The 25,119-nt window shown below is 52.0% G+C and overlaps 10 protein-coding genes across 10 annotated transcripts; 2 read left to right on the forward strand and 8 right to left on the reverse strand.

The window, feature by feature from the left end:
- Positions 1-28: 28 nt before the first annotated feature.
- BDV17DRAFT_288015 (uncharacterized protein) lies at positions 29-1,057 on the reverse strand (the record flags this gene model as incomplete). Its single annotated transcript, XM_073761293.1, has 1 exon — positions 29-1,057. One exon carries the CDS (start codon positions 1,055-1,057, stop codon positions 29-31), a length of 1,029 nt encoding a protein of 342 aa, XP_073619337.1.
- A 240-nt stretch (positions 1,058-1,297) lies between these two features.
- On the reverse strand, positions 1,298-1,886 carry BDV17DRAFT_197258 (uncharacterized protein). Its single transcript, XM_073755210.1, has one exon. It carries the CDS (start codon positions 1,743-1,745, stop codon positions 1,353-1,355), a length of 393 nt encoding a protein of 130 aa, XP_073619338.1. The 5' UTR covers positions 1,746-1,886; the 3' UTR covers positions 1,298-1,352.
- A 16-nt stretch (positions 1,887-1,902) lies between these two features.
- BDV17DRAFT_288016 (putative ABC multidrug transporter) lies at positions 1,903-6,620 on the reverse strand (the record flags this gene model as incomplete). The annotated part of the gene is made up of 13 exons (XM_073761294.1): positions 1,903-2,001; positions 2,075-2,514; positions 2,566-2,817; positions 2,869-3,288; positions 3,340-3,433; positions 3,478-3,524; positions 3,573-3,701; positions 3,760-4,034; positions 4,088-4,697; positions 4,752-5,802; positions 5,856-6,263; positions 6,318-6,362; positions 6,420-6,620. 13 exons carry the CDS (start codon positions 6,618-6,620, stop codon positions 1,903-1,905), a joined length of 4,071 nt encoding a protein of 1,356 aa, XP_073619339.1.
- Positions 6,621-7,397: 777 nt separating this feature from the next.
- BDV17DRAFT_254609 (sensor histidine kinase) lies at positions 7,398-10,605 on the reverse strand. The gene is made up of 4 exons (XM_073756795.1): positions 9,717-10,605; positions 9,013-9,663; positions 7,471-8,965; positions 7,398-7,419 (listed from the first exon to the last, which is right to left on the reverse strand). Exons 1-3 carry the CDS (start codon positions 10,160-10,162, stop codon positions 7,930-7,932), a joined length of 2,133 nt encoding a protein of 710 aa, XP_073619340.1. The 5' UTR covers positions 10,163-10,605; the 3' UTR covers positions 7,398-7,419; positions 7,471-7,929.
- Positions 10,606-10,844: 239 nt separating this feature from the next.
- Positions 10,845-13,659, reverse strand: BDV17DRAFT_197333 (Zn(II)2Cys6 transcription factor). The gene is made up of 5 exons (XM_073755211.1): positions 12,431-13,659; positions 12,205-12,377; positions 11,848-12,146; positions 11,589-11,803; positions 10,845-11,542 (listed from the first exon to the last, which is right to left on the reverse strand). The coding sequence occupies exons 1-5, from the start codon at positions 13,271-13,273 to the stop codon at positions 10,988-10,990; spliced, it is 2,085 nt and encodes a 694-aa protein (XP_073619341.1). The 5' UTR covers positions 13,274-13,659; the 3' UTR covers positions 10,845-10,987.
- BDV17DRAFT_197348 (bZIP transcription factor) lies at positions 13,389-15,288 on the reverse strand. Its single transcript, XM_073755212.1, has 4 exons — positions 14,818-15,288; positions 14,130-14,761; positions 13,974-14,083; positions 13,389-13,925 (listed from the first exon to the last, which is right to left on the reverse strand). Exons 1-4 carry the CDS (start codon positions 15,098-15,100, stop codon positions 13,505-13,507), a joined length of 1,446 nt encoding a protein of 481 aa, XP_073619342.1. The 5' UTR covers positions 15,101-15,288; the 3' UTR covers positions 13,389-13,504.
- Positions 15,289-16,114: 826 nt separating this feature from the next.
- On the reverse strand, positions 16,115-16,717 carry BDV17DRAFT_288020 (uncharacterized protein; the record flags this gene model as incomplete). The annotated part of the gene is made up of 2 exons (XM_073761295.1): positions 16,115-16,171; positions 16,223-16,717. The coding sequence occupies 2 exons, from the start codon at positions 16,715-16,717 to the stop codon at positions 16,115-16,117; spliced, it is 552 nt and encodes a 183-aa protein (XP_073619343.1).
- A 1,218-nt stretch (positions 16,718-17,935) lies between these two features.
- Positions 17,936-18,579, forward strand: BDV17DRAFT_288021 (uncharacterized protein; the record flags this gene model as incomplete). The annotated part of the gene is made up of 2 exons (XM_073761296.1): positions 17,936-18,042; positions 18,102-18,579. The coding sequence occupies 2 exons, from the start codon at positions 17,936-17,938 to the stop codon at positions 18,577-18,579; spliced, it is 585 nt and encodes a 194-aa protein (XP_073619344.1).
- Positions 18,580-19,416: 837 nt separating this feature from the next.
- Positions 19,417-19,866, reverse strand: BDV17DRAFT_254613 (uncharacterized protein; the record flags this gene model as incomplete). The annotated part of the gene is made up of 1 exon (XM_073756796.1): positions 19,417-19,866. A coding segment is annotated over exon 1 (154 nt), but the record flags the coding sequence as incomplete, so codon positions are not given.
- A 2,412-nt stretch (positions 19,867-22,278) lies between these two features.
- Positions 22,279-24,497, forward strand: BDV17DRAFT_300652 (putative MFS transporter). Its single transcript, XM_073764101.1, has 3 exons — positions 22,279-22,994; positions 23,054-23,333; positions 23,382-24,497. The coding sequence occupies exons 1-3, from the start codon at positions 22,745-22,747 to the stop codon at positions 24,391-24,393; spliced, it is 1,542 nt and encodes a 513-aa protein (XP_073619346.1). The 5' UTR covers positions 22,279-22,744; the 3' UTR covers positions 24,394-24,497.
- Positions 24,498-25,119: the final 622 nt, after the last annotated feature.

Raw genomic sequence — 25,119 nt, forward strand, 5'->3', positions numbered from 1 at the left:
TGATCTCGTTGCCGACGTATCTATATTCTCATTTTTCCTTCGGCTCGTTTTGCGCCTGGATTTGCTGGAGGGTTTGAAGTATCGTGCCCAGCTTGTTATTCAATTCATTCCGAACTTCCACCATCTCTCGTCGCATACCCTGCACGTCCATCCTCAAGCTCTGAATATCCACTTTCAATGTTTGGAACTCCGACATTGTCGGTCCGCTCGGTATCGTTGGTATCGCGTGGGATGGTACCGGGGGTGGCATTGGATGTGGCGGATGCGGAGGGTATGGAGGATATGAATGGGAAGCTGGAGGAGGAATCGATGGTGGCGCTGGTAAAGGCGCTGTATGCTCATACGGCTTCGGTCGCTTCGCTGCGTTCGCATCGTTCGCAGTCTCATCCTGCGACGGCCGTTTCAACGGCTGTGCCGGCGACGGAACACTCGGCGCTCGGGAATCAACAAACGAAATCCACTTGTCCGTAGTGATTACCAGCTCAGTAAGTGGTTGTTCTTTGGCGGTTCCAGCCGCGACCTCTCGACGACGCTCTCGGCGCTCTGCGACGAGCTCTCCCACGATCTGCCGACACGACTGCCATGAGAAATTGCGTTTGATTGTGCGTTTCAGACTCGTCCCGACGCAGTACCAGAAGCGCTGTGGGTTGTCGTGGTATAAGCTCTGGTACTCCAGACAGCAATTGACCAGGGTCAGGATCTCGTTCTCCTGCAGCTTCCTCCCGCGGCGCTTTGTCATTGGCGACCCTTGCGCGCCGGTGGGAGTCTGCTGCGGAGTCTGCTGCGGAGTCTGAGTCTGCGTGAATGCATTTTCCTTGTTGTCTTGCGGTGTCGATTGTGGCTGCGAGGGAGGTGGAGGCTGCGACGGTGGGTGTGACGCGTTATACGGGGGGTTGTAGGGAGGGGCGTGGTAGGGAGGAGGGTGGTAGGGCGCGTTGGTAGCGTTGTTGACGTGGGAGGGACTGGGCAGGGGGGGTGTCGGAAAGTTTTTGCTGAGGCGGTAGATGGGGGTACGACCAGACAGATCGGGGGGCTTTGTGAACTTGATGGGCGCCATGGCTCAGCTGAAGATCTGCCTGCGCCTCTTGACTCTGTCGGTGGAGGTGATTATCGCGATTCCATTGGAAAGTTCCAGGCGCGCGTCTCCCGTTGATCCCCCGGCCCGACCTTGTTCCGCTCCATACATTAGTACTATTTGTTTGCAGGTGCCCCAGCATGAGGGCTCGCGAGTCGCTACTGAGTTTGTCCTTGGCCCTGGCCTATATAGAAATGTATTCGCTCAAGTGGAGCTTACTCCCTTTGCCTCTGGGAGCCAGGACCACCTTTATCCCTCCCCCTGGCCTAAAGGGTGCTTAGTGCTTGATAAGCAGACAACCGAAGGCGGATATATATTTTGCTACAACTATTGTGAATAAACGCAGCACAGGCAACTTGAAGAACGCGCCCAGCCACTTATTCAAAGTAAGAACTATAACACAAGACAGCCCAGGAGACGGACTCGAGAGACGACACTGATCTGTTTCGAATCCATAAAGCCAGAATAACCTGAAAACTAAAATGTCTATCAATCTGTCTAGCTGTCTATATGCGCTTAGTCGCAACCAGAGGAGCAAGTCCAACCGGACAAGGGCAAAATAGAAAGAAAGAAGAGAAAAGAAAAAGGAAAATAAGAAATGAATGAACAAAGCCAAATCAATCTCAGCAAAAGACTCTAAGAGAAATCGAAAGATGCAGAAAGCCATCATGTCTATACAAGGTGCTGTGCTCCATTGACAACAAACGCCAGAAACAACTCTTGCTACCCCCAGTCCTCTCTAATGTTCAGTGAAAGGTTCCAGCTCGGAGAACCTCACCAGAAGGAGCAAGCCATGTCAGCTAGACCCCGGTCGACGAAGAGCTAAATTAGTCCATCCTCGCCTCCTTCGTCTTCTTCGACCGCAGCTTCATCATCACAAAGACGAATATGTACGAGGAGATACAGAACAGCGCCGTGATACCAGACTGCCCGAGCGAAGTCACATTAGCAATAGGAAGTTGAGACTGAGGTGGGCATGTAGGTAGGGCAGGAACTCACGTCTCTCCACCCATAATACCTCTCATTCAAATTAAAAGTCCGAGCATAATCCGCCCCAGACGAGTACTGGCAAAACTCACAAGACCCCGTCGCATTCGCATCAAGGATGTACCCCGCATTACTTGCCAGAAAATCAGCCATGTACGAACCACAGTTCTGGCCGTCGGGAACAGCAAAAGACACGAATTCACTCGCATCGCATTCCACCTTCACGTCCCACAAGACGGGGGTCAAAAGACCACCAACTAGGTACGTGAAGGGATCGAGGTAGTAGATCCAGTACCGCCAGAAGGGCTGCATGCTGTCATAGGGGACGACGACGCCGCAGAAGGAGATCATGCCTGCGCCGATGAAGATGGGGTTCATGATTGCTGCGAAGTACTCATTCGGGGCGTAGGCGGCGATTGCTTGGCCGATTGATGTGTAGAGGAATTCGTAGACTGCAATTATTAGCCTTGCCCCATCTCATTCAGAAGAGGGAGGGTGTTTACAAATCATTTGCAGGTAAATATGCCCCGAGATGCTCGCTTCGACGGGGAACCCAGCAACAAAGTACCAACAAGCAAAATACAGCGTGGCGCAGATAATCAGATATGGGATCTCGGAGACCGTCTGGGCGGCGATGAACGCGAGCCAGTGGTACGTTTTGGACTTCTTCTCGCGCGTCTCAAAGATGTCGCGGTTCTGCAGGAAGAATGGTTGCATTTGGTTGATGCAGCCAGGGGCGACGAAGATGAAGTTAACTGGGAGAGTATGTTAGTTCGTGTTGATAGCCGACGGAATGGAGGACGTACAGATCGCAAAAAGCCTCAGTTGCATATCAAACGTCCCATTACCCATCTTCCAGAAGGTGAAACCACTGAAAAGGGCGGCGAAGATGTGCAGGATCATCTTGTTCCACATGTAATCTGGCTCTCGCCAAAGCTTGATCATGAGACGATGAAGAACGAGCTTAAATTGGTACCAGCGAGACGTCGCAAAGCTAGCCTTGCCTTCTTCGCCGGGGTTTGCCTGGTGGATACAGTTCAACTCATCCAAATCGGCAATGGCTTGTTGTCGTTCGGGGGACTTGTTCCAGACGTCAACCCAGTCGATCTTCTTGTCGGTGCTCCCCTGGATGACTTCGACGATATGCTCGGCTGGGTTGGTGTCGGGGTCACAGGGGGCTCCGTTCTTTGCGAAATACTCTAGCACTTTGTCGGAGTCTTTACCGGCTGCTCAGGGTTAGAAGTGGATATGACAGTCGTAGTAAGTAGGTTACTTACTCTCGCCAAAATAGGCCATCTTTCCACCCTTGGCTAGCAGGAGCAGAGAGTCAAAGGCGTCGAAGAGCACGGCTGACGGTTGGTGGATAGTGCACTGGAGATGTTAGCGACACCCTTAGCTCAGAGAGAAGAACATACCAGAACAGCCTGCCCGCTATCAACCAGCTTCCTCAAGAATCGAATGACTAGACCTGTTAGCACGCAGACCCAGAAGCATAGCAGTGTGAACTCACTATTATAAGCCGACTGCCCATCCAACCCAGACGTCGGCTCGTCCAAGAAGAGCAACGTTGGTTTCGCAACAAGCTCAACACCCAACGTGACTCTCTTCCGCTGCTCAATACTCAGACCAGCACCAGGAACTAAAGGTATCATCATCAGTACGGCAATAGCCTCAAACTGCAAACACAGGTAGCTAACCTCCAATAAGAGCATCCCGAATATCATAAAGCTCAAGCAATTCAATGATATGATCAACATAAGTCAGCTTCTCTTCTTCGGGGACACTAGCCGGCTGCCGAAGAAATGCAGAGAAAATAAGTGCTTCACGGACAGTAGCAGTCCCTTCATGCACGTCCATTTGCTCGCAGTAGCCAGTTAGCCTCTGGAAACTGATGCCCTGGGGCCGGCCGTCAATTAGGATGGAGCCGTGAACTTCGCCGCTGTCTTTGCGTTGGGCTAGGACGTCCAAAAGACTGTAATAAGTGATTAGTGGTTTACTTGATTGACGGAAAGATAATTGACGTACGTAGTCTTCCCAGCCCCAGAACACCCCATAAGCGCCACCAGATTGCCAGGCTTGACATAGCCGAATACCTGATCGAGCAACTGCTTCTTCTGGCCATGAAACGGAACATGGTAGTCGAGGTGGTTCCAGGTAAACGTAGACTGCTTTCCAGACCTTGCCAGTCCCGTTGCACTGGCCGTTGCCTTTATCGGTCGCTCCTCATCTGTTGATGCACCGGGGTTACTCCCGCGTTTATAAAGTAGAACAGACGATCCACTCTGGCTGTTCCGCATCTCGAACCCAACCGTAGACAAGAAAATAAAGAATGCCCAGAAGCCGACGATGACACCGAAGCTCCGCCAGATATGGCCCTTGGAGTAGCTGTATTGCTGGCGAATGTATTCTTCTCCAGAGATAATACCGTTGCTGCTGCCGGGGACGGAGCACCCCCGATACGGAGAAGCAGAGTCCGAGTAGCCAGGTCCGTAGGGGATATAGTTTGGTTCGATACAGACTAGTTGCAGGCCGGTGAATTCAGATGCCATCAGACCTTCGAAGGCGTACGAGGATGGATTGAGGTAGAAGATCCAGCGGAACCAGGGGTGCATTTTCTCGAAGGGAATCAGATACCCTGGCGACGGTTAGAGCTGTGTCGCACTTGCGGCAGGGTAGTGGATATACGTACCTCCATACACGAAAGCAATGGTAGAAATAAGACCCGTAAGCTGTGATGCCAGGCCGAATCGCTTGCATAGTGCTCCTACCGCACGGAACATCTGCATCATGCACAAGGTATTCGCAATGATCAAAACCCAGAACGTGAAGAACTTCCCTGCGTCCATCTGCAGCGAGCTCATGAAGTACAAAATAAGCGCGAAGCAAGAAACCTGTACAACCGTAATCGGGATATCCGTAATCGCATTAGCAATGCAGAACGCTGTCGGTCTGTAGAATCCGAACCGCTTATGCCGAGACAGAATCGGTCTTCCAAAGAACGAACTAGTTGTCTCGGACATTGACTCGAGAAGATAGTAGAGGACTGGGAAGAAGAGCACGCCGGGTCGGAGGAAGATGGATGAGCTATCCGGTTTGAGGTCGTAGAATAGACTTCCGCAGACGAGGGCTTGGATTATTGACGATGCGAGCTTGATGGCAAGGGAGAGCTTGTCCCCAGCCATAATTTGGAATTGTCGAATCGTGCATGCGACGACTTGATCCCATAGGTTCGCGGTATACACGCTCTGCGGCCGCGGAATATGGCGCCTTTTCTTCTCCCTTAGTACAGCCGCCGCCAGATCCTCCTCTTCAGAAACGAGCTTCTCCGGCGAGACAATATCATCCATGGCCTCCTGATAGATCGTGCTCTCCCGGTACCGAGCTTCAAATTCCCGCGGCGTACTCGGCACCTTCTCCACCATCCCAGGTTTAATGACACGCTCAGTGAGAACAGTAACAGAAGTCAAAAAGTCAGCAACATTCGCCTTGTTGGGGCACACGAATCCCAAGTCCTCAAAGTAAGCACGAGCGCGGCTTCGGGGACCGTAGTATATGACCCGTCCTTCAGCGAGCACCAGCACCTTGTCGAATTGGGCATAGATGTCGTTTCCTGCCTGGTAGGTCGTAACAACCATGGTCTTGCTATTCTCGTCGGCCTCACGCCGGATCATCCGCGCGAACTCGGCAGCCGTTTTGGAATCGAGACCGCGGGTTGGGTTATCCCAGAATTGGACTGGGCTCTTCACACTCCTTTAGGATCAAACCAAGCCAGTTAGAGTATGAAGAGACATACCTGCCCCGCCATAACCTCCGCAAGACTAACCCTCTTCCTCTCACCCCCGCTCACGCCCCTCACAAACTCATTCCCGACAAGCGTCTTCCTCGTATGCGGGATCCCCAGGGAATCCAGGATCCCGTCTCTTTGCATCTGCACGAACTCCTTCCTTCCTACCCCCTCATCCCTCTCCTGAGGAACTTTATTGCGCAATGCAAACTTCATCGTCCGGTTGACAGTCAGCGTCGGGAAATGCACGTCATCTTCGGTGTTGAACATTATCTGTTGCCGGTACTTCTTGGCTGCATTATGGTCCATGCTTCCGTAGAATGTCTCGCCAAGGACTTCGTCGAAGCTGCTGCGGTCGTTGGAGAGGACGTGGAGGAACGAGGTGCATCCTGAGCCTGGGCGGCCGAGGACGAGGAGCTAGGTGTGGACGTGTTAGCTGCCTGGGTTTGAGCATGGTTGGTTAAAGCTTACCATTTCGCCGGGCCTAACCTGGCCTGTTAGTCCTTGGAGGATTGTCTGCCTTCGCGTTAGTTAATTCCCTTTAGTTGGTATCAGACTGCAAGCGACACTCACCCTCTTTGGTTTCTCCCTCTTCCGAAACCAGTCTACCACTTGCCTTGGATCAGCAACAGATAAGAGTGTCTGTCCAAGCGCCGCCTCCGCTGCCGTAACATGTACGCTGACATCTCGGAATGTAAGAGTCAACCTTTTAGAGATCCCAGAGCCGCCTTCCTCCAGGTCGATTGTCCCGGAGGTAGAGGAGGGCGTGTCCATTTTGGCGAACGAAAGACTGGTTACGAATGAAGAGCTAAACCAGCAACAATAAGTGCAGACTCCAGGCTTTTATTATGTACTCCATATTATTTTGATATTTTTTTCCCGCGTCACTGCGTATCTGGGTCCTATCTAAGGTCCGTAAATCCGTGCTTCCGGGATATGGTTTATCGTAGTAATCGCACGGAGCTCCATATTCCACTCCCACCGGATCACTTGAAGGCGATGGAAGATGAATCATACCTAGGGCTCCAGTTTGTATTTACCGATTTGCTTGGCAAAGCCCGCAGCAATTGAGCGCCTGCCCACTGCCTGGTGGTTGACAGGTGCTTGCTAAACTTGCTCCCAAACAGGACTAGCGTCGTAGAGAGCGGAATTATCTCGCGGACTCTCGGATTAACGGATTAAGCAACTGAGAACTGCTCCCGTCTGTTCACAAATCCGATCGAAATCGTTCAATGCTTAGAAGAGCACAGAAAGTCCAGGCTGTTGGGACGGGCTATTCCCGTACAAGAAGGTCCGGGTCTGGCTCTAGGTTGATATCGTGAAGATCCTTCCTACTGAGATAGGTTGTCACGTTTGAGCAGTCACGGCACGCCCATGATTCGTTTGAGGTCTTGAAGAGACAGTGGTTTCACCAAATACTCGTCGACTCCTGCAGCAAAGGCTTGTTGCTGCATCTCGTTTGAAGCTACTCCCGTCACGGCCATAATGTTTGATGGCTGCAGCGAACGTTCGTCTTCATATTCTCGGATCTTGCTGGTCGCAGTTACGCCGTCCATTATGGGCATCGATATATCTGAGGTCATTAGTTACGGAGCTGAAGCCTAGGATATTCACTAGTACGTACCCATCAAGACAAAGTCGAATCTTTGTGGCGAATCTTTGTACTTCTCAAGTGCTATCAGTCCGTTTTCTGCAGTGTCATAGGTGCATCCAATTTTGTCCATGAATGTAGACAGCACCTTGCTGGTTGTTAGCACATTACATCTCTTTAATATGAGGCATCGCTACCTTGACATTAATGTTGCTATCGTCGACAACCAAAACATGGAAACGCTCTTCCGGAGGCTTTGGCGTAGATGCAGTATACTCCGACACGCTCTCTCTAGCAACGGGTGGAGAGTTCACTGCTTCGGGCTTTTCGAGGGCTGCAGATAAAGGGTCGATTTTGATTGAGTCGGACAGCACAGGGTGTCGATCACGTCTGTTAGACGCGCCGCGTGGGTGTAGCTTATCAAGCGTCTGAATTGCCTGGAGGATCTTACGAGTCCCTATTCTGGAGGCCATCAGCACAGATCCATGGATATTACGTTGGAATGGGATGAACATACGGCTGAGGGACGTTCACCACATTAATTGACCCGTTAAAGCCACTGCCCCTGAGAGCTGACGCATGAGCGCCGAGAACAACAACAGAAGAGAAAACGCTCTGGACCGGTCCGTTAGATGCGAGCTCATGGAGAGTCGATTCCTCGATGACAGCAATGTCACCAGGACCATCGCTCAAGCTTTGGGCAGTCGACACTTTGAAGCCTTTCTGATGCTGGACGGCACTTCGGACCGCGTCCCGAATGGCAAGCTTCCGCTTCGCCTTGATGCTTCCCTCGTCTTCAGTATTCGATTCGTAGCCCACGAGACATACCCTTTTTGGGACCTTCATTTCTCCGTTCCGCGAATCCAAACCATCTGCCGTCTGTTCTTGCTCCAAGAATTCGACAGGTATCTGGATGTCGACTTGAGTACCCACATCTACCTCACTCTTGATGTCGATGATGCCACCAAGTTTGGCTAACAGTTGACGTGAGATGCTCAAGCCTAGGCCCACTCCTTCCGTGAGGATATGCTCTTGGGAGAATGGGATGAAAAGCTTCTCCTGAAGGTACTCTGGCGAAATTCCGCAACCTGTGTCTGTGACCGTTATACGGACATCGCTCGACTTGGAGTTCCTCTGTGATCGGCTTGCCCAATCCAAAGTGATTTCAATCAGTCCGGTCCGTGTGAACTTGAGCGCATTGCCAACAATGTTCATGATGATTCGTCTCCAGGCGCCAGGGATACCACAGATCCTCCATGAACGACGATTTTCAATACGAATAACAACCGCCAGGTCCTGCGTGATCTTGACATGCTTCGCGTTTCCGAGATCGCCTCCGTTTTTCTCGGGGCGGCAGGACATGTCCGACAATTCACTCGGCGATCGATAACCAGCGTACAAGCACTCAGTCAAGTCCTCGATAATATCGTCAAGATCGAAATGCGTCATCATGCCCTCAATCTGTGCCGCGTTATCGATAGACACATTATTGGCGTTACTCAGATTATTGATCTTCGCGAAGTTGAGTCTGGAAATCGTTAGATCACAATAGAACAAACAGAAATGCAGTCCTACAGATGGTTCATTGTGTCGAGTAAAGTAGACCCGCAAGTCTGGATCATCTTTACCATGTCGCGCTGAGTAGAATCCAGGGAAGTCGACCGCAACAACTCGGAATTGGCGAGCATTCCGTGCAGGGGTGATCGTAGCTCATGGCTTAGCGAGGCCAAAAGGTCATCTTTAGCCTTTTGCACTGTCTTGCGACCGACCTGCACGAGCTTTGACACAATGGCTTGGCTGAAAGTGCGAAGATAACGCAAGTCGCACTCTCTAAACTGGTTTTGGTGCGCCCAGATAATGGCCACTGATGCCCACTTAGATTTGTCCCAGTCCCATACTGGCAAGAATAGCAGCGACTGTGCATCTGGAAAGCTTTGTCTCATTGTGCTCGCGGACTCAATCTGGCTCATATTTGAGGCATTGGCAGCTTGAACTGAATTGAATATTTCACCATGAGGAAAAAGGTCAATCAGGCCATGCAGGGATCCTTGAGTCAATGCGCAGGAGCTCTTTGTACTTGAACGACAGGCGACCGTGGATGCTGAGCTTAATTGATGGCAAAGCTTTTCATCCCATTCCGCGGCTGATGACAAACTTGAGGAGCGCCGACGGACCCCCGCGGTTTTCGGCGTCCCGTCCATCTCACCTAGAGAAATGCAGGAAGACCTGGAACACGGTGAGCTGACTTCGCACCTCAGTTCCTATTGCGGTGATCGTACCTCCTTGAATTTTGTCGCGTGGTGTCTCGAGGCGCACTCAGGAATAGAACGCCATCAGCATCCATCGCGTCGAGGAGCAGTGAGCTAGCCCTAGAGTAAAGCGAGGAAACCTGGGGATGTATTGAAGGCGCCTTCGGCATAAGCACAGGATTGTCCGCGCCATTCCAGAAATCACCGTCGTGCGATACCGAACCTTTGGGAGAGATGGAGGCATGCCCAGAGACACCGTTTGCCACAGCCTTGGGTCCATGAGAGACATTCAAAGGTTCTTCGTCTAAGACTGAGAGTCTCTCAATACCGAGGACAGCGTCGCCGGTACTTTGCGGCCCTCGAGATCCCCAGTCCATATTCCGAAGGCCTTCCTGATCATGGTCCAGCGCCAGCAACGCCTGAAGCCGGCGTTCAGCGCGGCTGCTGTCCTCCATGACCGCGAGTTCGGGAGACATTGTCTTCGCACATGCGATCCAACGAAGGCAATGGTACACCGTCGAGTCCAACAGTGCCACCAATATCACCTAGAGCATGGACGAGCGGGAAAGAACTCAGAGGGCGTCGGGGAGAAGTATCAGCACCGCAGATAAATAGTGGCGGAAATATCTGTCGCTCTTGAGCCATGGTTTCAGCCGCAAGGTGGTCGCACTGGTCGGGCAATAGAGGGGGGAGGTCCAGGCCATGCACGATATTTTAAGCTCGTCGCTACCTTGGTTTTAATAGCTTGAGAAGTCTGGATTGCCAATCGATTTGCGAGATCGGAAGCTATCGGGCCCGCCGCCACTTCGGCCGGAGAGCTCTAGCAGGCTCGCATTCGGCTCCGAGGAATCGCCCGGTGGCTGTTGCAATCGAGGCATGGAGATATAGCTGTAGAGGGTAAATTGAGACGACGGACCATGGCATTTTTGTTGAAACGAGATAGCGAAGTTGGTCGCTGAGAAGGCTGGGTTGTTGTGAGAAGGCGAAGGGAGAGAGAGAGAGAGCAACCTTCCATTCTCGGTCCCGTGACTCGCGGTTGGCGCGGAAATCTTTTCCTGTCAACTCCACCACTCTCCCCTTTCCCACTTTCCAAAGTCTCACCTCGGTAAGAAGGATGTGCTCAATCGGCTTTGTTGCCGTCTAATCAGGCGTTGTTACCATCGACAGTTCAGTACTTGGCAGTTCCCTTTCTTTGGTAGTGAAGTGTATATATAGTCACACTTAGTGTCTATGATATGAACTTTTCGTTCTATTCAAATCATATTTATAATGTCTGACTCCCTCCAGACAGACTGAGATGTTTACAGCGACGGCGCATCAAAAGCAGGGCTAATAGAGAAGAAAGACTCCAGATCCATAGTCGAAAAGTCAAAATCCCATCCCATATCAGATAACGTGAAATCAAGCAGGTCTTCCCCGCTACCGATGCTCCCGCTTGCAGAGGGCATATGCATGCTCTGCTCGAGCGGATTGCCCTGGAAATCGTATAGTAACGGCTGCGGTTGTTGGGGGTGCATAGGAAGTGAAGCACTTGGTAAAGGCCCAGTGTTGGGGGTATCTTGTGAGGGCCCTATGTTATATGGCTGCGTCACTGCTGGTTTGTCATTCGAGGTATATCCTGCGCTGCCTGTCTCCGGATGTGGAACCCATTCCCACGTCGGGTCCATCTGTTTCAGGGTTGTTTGGATCGCGAGGATGGAGGCTTCGACAGCGTCCGATTGACTCATGCTTGTGAGGGCTTTGAGGGTAGCGTGGACCCACGGCAGATGGGATGCGGCTAGATCTTTTCCATGCATGAGGTCAAAGATGACCGCGAAGCATGAGCTCGTCAGAAAGAAGGCATGGTACCGGATTCCCTGCGCATGTTAGTAAATGGTTTATCTAGCAGAGCGCACGCCATACCCTGATTAGTTCATTGGTGGTATAAGATTCGCAGAGAAAGTAGATCGTCCTACATGCAGCGCTTAGCGCGTAGCTGCATGCCTCATTCAACCAGGGGGGTATTTCTCGTTTCGTAGTGACATTTGCTGGGTCGTGGGTTGCCCTTGTATTCTCATTCCAGCGACCTCGGAAAATGAGAAAAGGGCGGAAGGTAAGAAGGATGGTATGATAATATACTTCTCAAGTTAGTACTGTCTCACGGCCAAGAGTGGGCACCAACAAGTAATGAACATGGTCTGTTGAACTCCTACGGCGCCCTGCTGCGGACGTTTGTCAAGTCCGAATCCCAGCGCGCGTTGCATCCGAGCATCGAAAGTCCGTAGATCGTCCCAGATTGACTTTGCAATCCTCCACATTTGTAATAGCGACTCTTGATGGCGGCCATATAGCTCATCGGCAGAACGACAAATGGAGTCAGACAGGAATATTAAAGTCTCGCAGAAAGGATCACCGGGGAGAGGGATCCCGACATCCTTCCGGGATAGCGAGCTTGGGCGCCCGAGGTGAAAGCATATCCAGCTAGAAAGATTTTCATTATCCAGGGAACCGGGTAGTGCAAGAGAACAAGAGCGCTCACCTTTCGTAGATATAAAGATACCAAAAGGTTCGTCGCCTTTCTGTGCTATTTTCTGCGTCTCCGTTGTCATGTGGAGATTCTTTATGCAGACCAGCCGAAATCGCCCTTCGTGCGGCCGAGCCCAGGTGAAGAAAGCACGAATTGGGCCTTCCTACCTCGTTCTGAAAATGGGCGTACAAAAAGTCAGCTAGGGGAAATCGAAGGTGAAAAAGACAGAGACACTTATCATAAACATAAAGAGTTGGACCGTCTGAAGATTGACAGTGTCGTCAAAGGAATTGCAGCAGGACTTGACCCTCTCATACAGAGCGTCTCCCCAGGCATGATGCTGGGTCACCAATGCACCGAGCGCCAGCGCCATCAGCAAGACATATTGGTTTATGTCGGTACGAGATGGAGGCCTAGAGCCGTATAGCTCACCAAGCCGCCGTTGAAACACCTCTGTCGGCCAGATCGGCAACAAGTGGTAAAGAGTACAGAAAAAAGATTGCAAGAAGCTGCTGGCGAGCTCATATGATAAAAAGAGAATATTCGGATCACTCGAATTAGGTCCTCTAGAAGGGTCTTTCAGACGGTCGGTCGGGATTCCAAAGAAGATCGTACGGAAACTCAGCATATCCAAGCCAGCCCCGGCTTCCTCCACCCGGCCATGAGGGCGAGGACCAGGGTCTACTTGGCTGGAGGGGTGGGATGTGAGATCGCGGTAAATTTCATGAACGAGTGCGAAATGGGAAGTGGAGCCATAATAGAGCTGGACTTTGTTTGACGGCGATGTCATATGGGTGGCAGAAACGGCGACGTTATTGCTGAAGCTCAGAGGCTCCTCCCGGTGGGACTGCAAGGGGTCGGGCCGAGCGGGCACGTCTGACATTGCGCTTTCCTCTGTGTTGCGCTGGCCATGGTCTTTTCTCTTGCGCTGTCGAATGACCTCCCGATAGACGCACGGGGCCCTCCTAAGCCGGCAAGTCTTGCATGGATTCTCGCCGTTGCACTTGATCTTGCGTTGGCGGCATTCTTGGCAGGCCTTGGGGATGCGGAAGTTCGGAGCTGCAGACTCGGCTTCCGCCATGTCCGCAGGCTAAAATAACGGCACAGAATCGGATATATCCTCGAAAGTACCGGTGTCTTGCAGCAGGCGCAGTTGATGGTGGTCGTTCGATCTTCTTCAGCCGAACATCCGAGATCAGGTAAGAAAAAGTCACGTGTCTATTCCGTAAATCCGGGCCTTCCAATACAAGACCATGATCATAAAATACATTATATACCGCTAATAATATACAAGAATGCCAAATGCAAGTATCTAATAGAGCTGGCTCCGTGCGGACCAGTCCGAGGGAAATGCCGTGAACATATTTGCAGTGACCGGATCCAGCCGAGCCACATTGTCGTGAGTGTGACCGACCCCATTACTCATGGGCAGAGCATCGCTGCCTGCAGTAGTAACAGGGGTCGAATCCAACGTGTTAGGGACCATGTTAACGTCCGCATCGAGGTCGGGGAACTCGCGAAAGAAGTCCGGTGTCATGCACCAGTTTTGCAGGTCGTAGAAAGATTTGGTGAACGCATCGGAGAACCGATAGAGACCTGTCTGGTCTTGCGGCAGAAAAGCATCTTGCAACCGGTACGGCCATGTGAAGCGAAAGCAAGTCCAAAACATGGACCAGAATTTTTCAGAACAGTGTTGGTGTGGAAATAGGATCAAGCGCTCGCGCAATGCAGGCCTGGTTTGGTCAGTAGGGTTAAGGAAAAGTCTGGTTCAAAGAACTTACCAAACAACAAAGTCTATTAAAGGTTTGTGAATGATGCGATGTTGAGACGGCCGTTGTCTCATAAATCGGGGTAGATGGCTGAGGTTATGTTCCGACGGATCAGACAAATACTGGTCAACGTTAGCTAGAAGCCGTATTGCGAGACATGCAACGTACGCGAAGCATCATGCTGACAACGCGAAGAACTGCTAATCGTTCAACCGCACCACAATTCCGCCAGACTGCATCATCTGCCGTGCGAAGCATCGTCCAGACAGGATCCAGTGGGTACAAGTGACCAACAGCGTCCCACCCATGGAGTACAGCACGGACTGCAATGTCAGCGTCACGAATCCTCTGGTCTGCCATACTTCGTGTGCAAGTGAGGGCAAATCGACCGAGCATATCGTTCATGTAGAGTAGCTGTTTACAGCAATCACATGGTGATTCTTCCGAATGAACGACGGCCTGAATCGGCATCGGCATGTCGAGGGGAAATGTGTGGAGAGTGCTGTTGAAGGGAACGTGGACATCATTTGGTGCTTTCCCGGCCATGGGCAGGCCGTCCTGCATATGTACAAACGTTCCATTCGGTGAGAACTTATCGATCATACTCGACTCCTCGAAGGATGGGCTGACCGACTGTTGTGGGATTTGACTCGGATGACCTGGTGCTAATAAGGCAGATTGTTGAGAGAAGCCGTTGTCGCCAACGTTGGTGCCTATCCGTTTGCTATTTTCGCTATCAGGCGATATCGACCCATCAACCAGACTCTTCTCCGTGTTGTTATAGTTGTTCAGAATGGTGTCTAGTCACAGACAAGAGTTAGTAGAGTCCAACCAAAAATGTAGCCAGCCGACTTACTCGCTTCAGAGAGTCCACCGTTGATAGCCTTTTCAATTGAGCGCAGGGTTGACCGTAGCGCTTCGTTTGCTTTCCGTTGTACCTCCAGCTCATCGATCAATTCTTGAACGTTGCCGCTGCTGTGGAATCGGGTCAGTGTTTCGATACGCGACTCGAGATGTGCGATGAGTTTCTTCGTCTTTTCTCGGGCGCTTCTCTGGGCTTGTCGGTCTTGCTCGCGTTTCCGAGCCGCTCGATCGCCGGTGAGTTTCGTCGTCTTTTGTGTTTTGCGAGAGGTCTCCATCGTGAGAATAGGAATGCGTCCACTGACAAGGATGCCTAGTGTTGAGCAGGGGAGCGAGTGATGGTGTACAACTAAGCAGGAAGGAGTAACGGCTTTCGATCCTCGGCAGTTGGAAGCGTAACCGTGATGCTCGGTGATGCTGCGGTGAAGCACGAGAGAAACTAAAAGAACGACGATTCACATGCCATCCAGCGCATTAAGAACCGGCGATCGATGATGCGACAAGAGATCTCCTTCCCCGCGACGGTTATTGCCTTAGATTAAGAAAACCGTGCTAAGGAACACCCCCGCCCTTTCACGCGTGGCAGTGATGCAAACCCGGAGGGAGCCGGTTCCACTGCAGGGTGCCGTAATACCCGAGGCGTGCCAGGAGTCGTCAGGAACAGGTAGTGGTGCAACAGTAAGGTGGCAGGCAGGCGCACGAGGAGGTGGTGAAGCGGGGGAACGAGGTCCGGGGGGAGCAGAAAACATGAAATGCAGGGAGAGATGGGGGAGAGGCTAGGGCGTGGAGATATGCGGTCCCGACTTGGTGAGCGAATCGCCCTTGATCTATTGGGCCTTTGAGCAAGGAGAGTGGACTGATGCGGTGGAGGTGGAGAGGATCATGGATGCAGGCAAGACCGTGGCGGCCGGAGCGGAAAAACGTCCCGACGATCCTCTGTCTACGTTCCAGACTCTCAGTCATCTCCAAATCTCCAACTCTCCAACCCCGAGGTCCCCGAACTCAAGAGGCTTCTGTTGGCCTCTGTCAGGGCTACGGCACTACTCATGCACTGTTCCTGGTGGCTTTTATGAGCCGTTCATTAATATTAATTCATTATCGTCCGACCATGTCCTAACCACCAAGTTCGTGGCAGCAACCCAGGTGCGTCTCCTCAAGCCCCTCCTGCATATTTCCACTACCCACTAGTGGGATATAGCTGGTTAATTGTTACGGTTCTCAGAGACACTATCAGCAGCCACCGTGCATCCCTCCGTCGCCCATCAGCTGTCGCCTCCCACTCCCTGCCCCCTCTATCCGAGAAGAGCACCGAGAAGCGCCGAGATGACTTGCGCCACGGCAGAGACAAGCTGATACGGGGTTAGCGTTGCGTTACTCGTATCGGCCATGGGTTAACCTACCGGTGCAATATCATTGACCAGGTTTCTGGTGTTCTCTGCGAACTCCTTGGTCAGGAGGATAGCGGCATTGTCCAGGAGAGTGGTGATCTTGTTGATTAACTCTCCGTTAATAAGCCCGCCGACGCTCTCAAGCAGAGCTGGGATTTGGTCAAGCAAGTTTCCAATAGCTTCACCACCAAGGAGATCTGCCGCAGTCTGCACCAAGCTCTTGATTTGCTTCGTGGTTGGGTCTCCAAGCAGTGAAGCAAGTTGGGTCACAACCGTGTTGATGTTGTTCAAGCTCTCCGTGGACAGCAAGTCCTTGATGGCGCCCAAGGACTCGGTCAGGTCCCCAATGAGGCCACCAAGGTCGGTCTGTCGCTTCATGAGAACGTGGAAGTCCTCCACGCTGATGGTGGCCGGGGCAGCAACAGCCTTTGGCTCAGGCTCTGCGGCTGGGATGGCAAACACGGTCGCCGGCAATAGCGCTGCGGTGAAATATTGGAAGAACTTCATTGTTGCGCGGGTAGGGTTGAGATGGATGTTCTTAACGAATTGAAGGGAATGCTGCAGTGATGTTCTTGCGTATCTGGGGAACCTGGTCTAGGAACTGGGCTTGGACAATCCTGTTACTCATAGATGCCTCTGAGCTTTTTATACTTGACATCTTCCTCCGCTCCTCGCTTTCCGCTCGGCATTATCACATTCTCAGACGGATATACCGATCGATCACTTCCAAATGTCTATCCATGCGGTTGCGGAGATGGACCTGCGGGGTACAGGGCCAACCAGGGTGTCCTGGACACATTGAGTGGCGAACATCATCGTAGTTAATTTGGATGTCTCTCAGCGGGGGCTCAGGGCTTCCTGTCAATGCTGCCGATTCAGCTGGTCTGACTCGGGGTCGAAGGTAGTGGTCTCTACACTAATCTTAGTATTCTGCGCGAGGAACTAGAGTCTGGTCCCAAACGATATAGGGCTGTTAGCATATGGGGTTGGGCACCTCGTACTCCGACGTACGTGCGCCTGCCTCAGGAACTGGACTCCTCGACTGCGGACAACAACCTGCACTTCGGAGAGGATCAAGCTGAATGACTCCGGCATGCGAGTCAATGCCTGCCCGCTTTTTGTTGGCTTCCGTGACCAACATGGTATGAATTCGAGATCGACATCCTTTCGCGATGTCTCACTTCAGCATGTTTTGATCTCATCAGACGGAGATTCAAGCGCCACCCTCGGCCATACGAGCCGCCTCAACCGTTAGAAGCCCAATTGGCGTATTGTGAACTGGAATGCGTGACCTGACATGCCATATCGTGCAGAGACGCTCGGGTTGGACGCTCGGGTTCCCTTCCGCTAGACCCTGATTCATGCCCCCCGAGTCAGATATAGTTCAACAGTTACCACCCAATCGCAACCATGGGTCACTACAGCCTCAAGGAAATGTCCGAGGTTTGGCGGCGGCTTCGGTATACACGGCCTCAGAATCTATGCTCATGCCCGGCCAATTGTGTCGATGGACGCCCTGAGTCGAGTCGCCCGTGTCTTCAGAGGTATACCCCGGCCCTTTCTGGCCGTTCCGATCGCCGCATCCCCCGCATTTTTGATATAAGCCATACTTCAGCACGTTCACGCAAGCAGATTCATTGCGTTTGCCGTGACTGTCTTAATCTTTTCGAGGCTGGTTGCTCATTCTCTTTGACACATTTCACGCATTGGAGGCCGCTTTTCAGTATGCATTTCCTTCATTACATTGCCCTGGGGCTTATGAGCACCATTGCGGCTCTTGGTCAGGACAAGGTCACGGCAACTGTTAATGGAACTGAGATGCAACAAGCTGCGTAGGTCGCTCATTATTCGACCGTGGTTCTTACAACAATACAATCTAACACTGCTGCAGAGACCAGCTTCTTTCAGCTTTCCCAAGCGCCACACCATATACAGTGAATTATACTGCTCCCGGTGGAAACCTAATTCAACCGCCCTCGTCCCTCATCAACGATATCATCACGGCCGTTCCTCCCACCGTCCTTGCTCAGCTTTTGATGCCCACCGGCCGCAGTTCAATTGCGTCTGAATTCTCAGCCGGCAACACCCCGAGCTGGTACCAGGACCTCCCGTCGGAGGTGAAGAGCTACGTTCTGGCAATGAAATCGCAAGCCGGTGCCGGAAATGTCGATCTCAACGCTACCCGAACCCCTGCGCCCACGTCATCAGCATCAGCTGATAGTAAGGATGGAGAGGGCGACGATAGCAGCGACAGCGGCGACGGGCCCGCCACAGAAACATCCTCCGGTCTTGCCCCGCATGCCACTGGCGAGGTAGCCGCCAGTCTACTTGGAGCACTCGGTTTGCTTGGGTTGGCGGTGGTGTTGTAGAGGTTCTTGTAAGGCATCGTGGGAGTGGGCCCTTGGGGGAAGTGCTTTGTCCATCTTCTGCACGTATTAGTTGCAGAGTTGGCTTCATGTGATATGTACTAATGTGGAGAGCTGAAGATACTAGCGTGTTTCAGCCTACGAACTTCCTATGCCCCTCCACTTTTCATCATACCGTTCCTCATGGCTATCACTTGGGTACACCTTTTCGGAGGCACCTCCAAGAGCAGTACGCATTCCACCTGCAGCCGCAAGTACTTCGTAACTACTTCATCTTCTAGTCGTAACTGCACCCTCATCCCAGCAAAGAAACCTTCGCGATAGACAATTGAATGACGTCGTCCCAGCCGGTATATATTGACACTGACTCAGGATTCCCTTCTCCGCACGCAATCTATCATAGACATATACATGCTTCTGATTGGTAATTATCAGCCACACTGCAAGCCCCTGCATTGCCAACGTGCCAACGCCAGACTGTGGAAAGAAAGGATTGGGTCGTGGTCGGAGCGCTGTGCGTGGGTAGAATTGCGTGGACGTACCTGGGGCCCTGGAAGCCCTGATTCATCCATTAATCCTGGCCTCTTAGCCTTGAGTCTTCTTGGTCGTGGGGACGAGTGGTTCCAAGACTTATCTCCTCTGTATTAACTGCAAACACTACTATATCACGAACCATCTACTCCATGATAGCGCAAGGCGATTCTCCATATCTGAATTGGAAGCAGGAAGGCGTGGCCTGAGACCTGGAAACAAAAGGATCATCCCAGCGATTTTTCCACTCACTCACGGTCAAGAAGGCTACTCGGTTACTTCATTTTGTCTTTTGGATCAAACACAATCCCACTACTCGTCAGTTATTCTAGACAGTATGGGCCCATTCGCATTATTTTGTCGGTTTGCTTTCCCTCCGAAATGTGGCTCCCGGCGCTCTATACTCCCATTGATCAACAACAAGTACAAAGGCTAGATAACCACAACAGCAGAAGAACATCTCATCATGACAGAAAGTATTTTCTACTAACTAGTGCACAGATAGTCAACCTATCTCCATAGCAAAACAAAAGTTCGGCTTAAGAAACCACCTCCGTGGATTCCGAGTCGGTTGCCGTTACTTTAAGCTTTTCGAGCCACATTCACGCATCTCATCTCGTCTCGTCTCCTCGATCGATCGACCAGATCGATGCTGTCTCTCTCTTGTGTCTCTCCACGAGGTCCAACTCGATCCGAACCGAACCCTAAATCCTCGAAGCCGCGGCAGCGATCCCATTCGCGAGAGCCTGAAGAAGCAACATGCCGGTATATACCAGGCCCATGGACATAGACCATATTAGACCTATGTGAGCCTTTTGGCTGGGTTGAATACCGATTGGATGGATAAACCCTTGCCTCCCTGCATCAGCTCGGCCCGAGATCTGCTCCTGCATCCAGCGCTGGTCAAGGATTCAATTTGGGATTGAGAGCTTGGGCGTGGTATGGGCTCGGGCCGAGAAGCTATAGCCAAGATTTGTGAACCTGAGAGAGATGATCGGGTTGTCCTGGGGCTTGTGATGCGGGTTAAATAGATTGGAGTGGCACTGGTGTAGTAGTCCAACTTGTGAAGGACATGGGAGGCGGGTTTTATGGACATTGAACTGGAGGTGATAATCAGGTGTACTCGTCTGGAATAGTTTACCTTGCTAAGGATGCTTGATTACTCTCTTTCTCGAGCCAGTTGCTGATTCTCATCGACCTATGATAAGTTGTGTCTGCAAGGCACTGAGGGCTGAATTAAATTAGAGGGCGGTTACCGTGCCCATGTAGTAGGCCGTCCCAGTGGTACCCCAATCGACACTTCGAATATTTGAGAAGATGCCTGATCGACCACGAACAGGCGGTTGGGCAGTGAAGACGAGCTCCTGAGACACAGCATCTTCTTATCTAGAAAATCTAAAAGAGATAAGATAGTGAGCCTGAACCGCTGCGCCATTACGTTAATTGAGATGCTCTACCTAACCGTTGTCGACACCAGATATACATCCAGGGTGACTCGGTTGTCGAACTGGAACCGATACGGCGTTTGGTTGTAGAGAAATGAGAAATTCATTCATTGAAAATTTCTAGCCCCCGGCAATATACACTTGTTCGAAATGCCAGGCAGAACCAGGCAGGGAGTCCGTAGCCAGCCGTAATAAGCTATTGCTTGAGTAGATGGAGGACCCCTGCACCTTTGACGGAAGACGGCAAGTTAAACTGATTTTCCTGAAGCTTTTTCCTATCATCCAGTTTCTGAAGAGCAACCATTGCCATCGGGAAATGGTGGCTCCATAGGGATAGCTGCTCAAGCACTGCTACGGAGCAGAATCTGCTAGGAACGATATGGTTCAAATTCTGAAATTGCAGTTAGTTTTTTAATGAGCTGCCATTCGCATTAGTCGAACGGCCATGGAGGCTCGAGGAGACTTGAGAGTCCCATCTACCTATTGAGCTCTTCCCTACTTTATGGTCAACGGCACTCCAACAGCGCCACTTAACCTCTCCATACAACTTTTGCTTTCTTGAGTATCCGGTTTGAACTTCTCGGCAAAGTGGTGGGAAAAGAAGTAGACATCCGATTTACATTTTTGGATATTGATAATCGCAAACATTGTCCGTTCAGCGATACTGTCAATGAAGTACGACGTGGCTAGAGCTTCCGATTCCGATAGCTCTTCCGACGCGCAGACGACGGGAGCGTCCCGTCTTGAGTGATGATGCAAGACTGCCCAGGCCAAGTGCCACGGCAGGCTCTGGGCGCAGTCCTGGTCTTGACTGGCAGAAAATCGCGGCAATGTAGTGGTAGGGGCTCGGTAGATGTTGTCCCGGCCTTCTTCTCCCATGACTCGTGATGACGCTGGTTTGGGTCTGCTAAGAGATGCTCGTCTTGGTAGATGTATGTACATTGGACAAAAACGAAGTAACTAAGAGTTGATGTTGGGATAGCAAATCTTAGCAAATCAGCTAGCTCGCTTGATGTGATTGTTCTTACCAAAAGCCTCTCCGGAGGTTCCTTCCTCTACCGCTCCTGCCACAATTGATATCTCCACAAAGGGCAGGGCTCCCCAGACTCCCACTTTTCATCCTTCTCACTAAGGCTTTCCACGGGACGGTGCCGTCTGTGAGTTTGAAGATTATCACATGAAGGGACTCTCCACAGACAGTGCTCTTCTAGGGCCCCACAGTGGCCACCTGAATGCGGGGATGACAATGCGGGGGAGCTTTAGCGCATCCTGGCTCTCTTGGCTCTCCCCCGGCCTTTTTGTCCCTTCCCTGGGTCCTAGGGATATGCATGCATTCCCTACTATGGGGCCGATGATGTACAGCTATCATCGTTGAGCACCTCGCCTCTTTATTGTGCAGTGCTTTCTCAACCTGAAGCTTATCCTCTTGGGTCTCACCAGTCCCAAAGCTTCATCGACGAGATGCGGATTGCTGACAGTTTGGCCAACTCTCGATTGGTTCCAGGATCCAGTGGCTGACTCTAGTGTGGTCCAGCCAGTTATCCAGCAAAATGGCCTCCCTTGGCAGCTGGCCAAGAGTTCTCCCTGGCCAGCATCATCCGGGAAACGTGCCCAATGCAGAAATTGTTGAGCGCCAAGTTTCTCCGTTGGAGCTGCCAGTCTCAGCGTCTGCTCTCAAACTCAGAGCCTTTCAAATTGGTCGTAGACGCGAAGCTACCCCGAGATAAGAGGGGGTTTGGTTGAGGATTACGTCTGTACGTGCTACAAGTAAGGTGAAAACGCAAAGCACTACTGCCCCCTGACCCTCCTCGGTCACTCCTTATCGCATTTCAACCAACACCAGTCGCTTACTCTGGACTCCCAAGCCACGGGATCCTTCTCCTCTTTGTCTCGTGGAGACCGGAATATTTTCCTCCAGACTATATGCCGTGGATTGCTCGCCAATTCCCGGCCTGGCAGATCCAGACTGCTCTTCCAAGCCACTTGCTTCACCCCACAACGCCCAGACCGGATACCCCAGACTGTTCTTCGTGAAGCTCGTCCCTTCCGAGGCTTCTCTACGATCTGAATCGGTAATTCCGACACAAACTGCATCCGAAGCTTGCCTCTATAAAGGACGTGGTTGGCTCCTATCTCAGCTGTCCACAGTCTTCCACCGGAGATTTCTTCCGTCGCAATTCACCTCCGCAAGCATGGCGACCGAACAAGGAACGGGTGGCGTAGACGGAAAGGCCATGACTGGCCATCAGGAGAATTTGAAGGAGGACCTTGCGACCCATGAGTTTGCGGGCCATGGGCTGGCAGCGACAGACCAGTATGGACGGGCGCTGTTCGAGTTCGACAAGAAGGCAGAGTCTCGGCTGAGATGGAAGATGGACTTTTACCTCCTTCCGACCGTGTCCTTGCTGTACTTGTTTTGCTTTATTGACCGTGCGAATATTGGTAGGTTGTCAATGCTGAAGATTCTTGTCTCGTGACTGACCGTGCCCTTATTTTTATAGGCAATGCGCGCCTCGCCGGCTTCGACACCGATTTGAACATGACTGGCAACGATTATAACTCCGTCCTCAGCGTCTTTTATATCTCGTATATCATCTTCGAGATTCCGTGCAACCTTTGTTGCAAATGGATGGGTCCGGGCTGGTTCCTCCCCCTGAGCACTCTTCTCTTCGGTGTCTCCTCTGTTGCAACCGCGTTTGTCGATACGATGGCAGAGGCCTCGGGAGTTCGGTTTGTGCTAGGCATCTTCGAAGCGGGCATGATGCCGGGTATTGCATACTAGTCAGTCTGGCCTCAATTGCCCTGATGGGAGCAAAGCTGACCATACAGTCTGTCGAGATGGTATCGGCGCAGCGAGCTGGCCTTCCGGTTGTCGCTTTACATTGTGATGGCACCTCTTGCGGGCGCCTTTGGAGGTCTGCTTGCCTCTGCCATCCTCACTCTAGACAACTTCGGCAGCCTTCACACCTGGCGTATGATCTTTGCGATTGAAGGCGTGGTGACCATTGCGCTCGGAATCGCAGCCTTTCTCACCCTCACCGACCGTCCAGAAACCGCGCGCTGGCTCAGCCAAGAAGAAAAGGACCTGGCGATTGCGCGACTCAAGTCGGAGCGTGTTGCCACCACAGAGGTCCTCGACAAGATCGACTCAAAGAAGCTGCTGCGCGGGATCTTCAGCCCTGTCACCCTGGCGACGTCCTTCATCTTCCTTCTCAACAACATCACCGTGCAGGGCCTGGCATTCTTCGCTCCGACCATTGTCCGCACCATCTACCCCAATGCCACTGTCGTCAGTCAGCAGCTGCACACTGTCCCGCCGTATGTCGTGGGCGCCTTCTTCACCGTCTTGTTTCCCTTCCTTAGCTGGCGCTATGACATCCGCATGCCCTTCTTTATCGCTGGGCCTCCTCTCATGATGACCGGGTATATCATGTTCCTCGCGACCTCGGACGCGATGACGCGGTACGGCGCGACCTTCCTGATCGCGAGTGGTGCATTCGCTTTCGGAGCTTTGTGTAATGCGCATAGCTCCAATAACACGATCTCCGACACAGCGCGAAGTGCTGCAATTGGCACGACCGTCATGTTCGGTAACATCGGAGGGCTGATCTCGACATGGTCATTCTTGCAACTCGACTCGCCGGATTACCATATCGGGAACGGGCTAAACCTGGCGACCTCGAGCATGTGTTTGATCCTCAGCGCGTTGCTCTGGGCCTGGATGAACTGGGATAATAAGAAGCGCGAGCAGACGGACGTAGATCAAGCGTTGTCTGGGCTGTCGCAGCAGCAGATCCAGGATCTCGATTGGCGCAACCCGGCGTTCAAGTGGCGGCCTTAGCTGTCTTACCTATTCATGACCATGTCCATTAGTACGATAGCAATGCAAGACGAGTTATGTGTAACACAGCAGTGCTCTGTAAACCTCCGTACCAGGGATTTTCTGTCATCCCCCCCTCCGCCACTAAACCCTAAGAAGAGGCAAGCCTCGCCAAGTCCGGAGTAACCGACATGACAAGAATCGCCCAGACGGATCTTCGCAAGGCTGCATTCCTAGGCTTCTCCAGGGTCTGCACCCCAGAGAATATCGATATCGACTCCATCCCATCTTTTAAAGACCTGGGCAGTTTATGTTACTCACCAAAACTCACCCTCTTTAGTGACAAAAAGCCAACCATGGGCTAACCTCGGCCTCGGTTCATCTCCGACCTTCACCCCCATTTGATTTGATTTGCTCTCCAACCCCACGCTGATAACAATGACCGCCACGCTGATCTCTTTCTCCGCCCTTCCGGTTCTCAGACCAATGATACGCTTCCAGTTTCTGATGGCGTTCCTCCAGGACGGCTAACCCTGTCCCCGCAGCAAGCCTTCTCCGGAATACTTGGTATGACGGACAACTTCCGAGGGTGGACTGATCTTTTGTTCGGGGTTGATTGGGTCTGATGTCTTTTTCGGTTGGACTGGGGTAGAAGAATGGGGACAGGACTGGAGACTGGGACTGGGGGAATTGCGGACTGGAATCGACTGACTGGGTCTGTTATCTCCGATGTTACGCTGCATCTGC

This window comes from Aspergillus undulatus (genome assembly GCF_047715775.1).
Source record: "Aspergillus undulatus strain CBS 261.88 unplaced genomic scaffold BDV17scaffold_6, whole genome shotgun sequence".
Lineage (NCBI taxonomy): Eukaryota > Fungi > Ascomycota > Eurotiomycetes > Eurotiales > Aspergillaceae > Aspergillus > Aspergillus undulatus.

Bases quoted from the DNA above. Each gene is read 5' to 3' on its own strand.
- BDV17DRAFT_197333 (XM_073755211.1), bottom strand. From the start codon at position 13,273: ATGGCGGAAGCCGAGTCTGCAGCTCCGAACTTCCGCATCCCCAAGGCC. The intron at 12,378-12,430 runs ATAAGTGTCTCT...GACTTTTTGTAC, and splicing joins TCCAACTCTTTATGTTTATG to GCCCATTTTCAGAACGAGGT. The intron at 12,147-12,204 runs GTGAGCGCTCTT...AAATCTTTCTAG, and splicing joins TATCTTTATATCTACGAAAG to CTGGATATGCTTTCACCTCG.
- BDV17DRAFT_197258 (XM_073755210.1), bottom strand. From the start codon at position 1,745: ATGATGGCTTTCTGCATCTTTCGATTTCTCTTAGAGTCTTTTGCTGAG.
- BDV17DRAFT_197348 (XM_073755212.1), bottom strand. From the start codon at position 15,100: ATGGAGACCTCTCGCAAAACACAAAAGACGACGAAACTCACCGGCGAT. The intron at 14,762-14,817 runs GTAAGTCGGCTG...GTCTGTGACTAG, and splicing joins CGGTGGACTCTCTGAAGCGA to ACACCATTCTGAACAACTAT. The intron at 14,084-14,129 runs GTACGTTGCATG...AACGTTGACCAG, and splicing joins TTGTCAGCATGATGCTTCGC to TATTTGTCTGATCCGTCGGA.
- BDV17DRAFT_300652 (XM_073764101.1), top strand. From the start codon at position 22,745: ATGGCGACCGAACAAGGAACGGGTGGCGTAGACGGAAAGGCCATGACT. The intron at 22,995-23,053 runs GTAGGTTGTCAA...TTATTTTTATAG, and splicing joins TATTGACCGTGCGAATATTG to GCAATGCGCGCCTCGCCGGC. The intron at 23,334-23,381 runs GTCAGTCTGGCC...CTGACCATACAG, and splicing joins ATGCCGGGTATTGCATACTA to TCTGTCGAGATGGTATCGGC.
- BDV17DRAFT_254609 (XM_073756795.1), bottom strand. From the start codon at position 10,162: ATGTCTCCCGAACTCGCGGTCATGGAGGACAGCAGCCGCGCTGAACGC. The intron at 9,664-9,716 runs GTACGATCACCG...ACCGTGTTCCAG, and splicing joins ACGCGACAAAATTCAAGGAG to GTCTTCCTGCATTTCTCTAG. The intron at 8,966-9,012 runs GTAGGACTGCAT...AACGATTTCCAG, and splicing joins CTCGACACAATGAACCATCT to ACTCAACTTCGCGAAGATCA.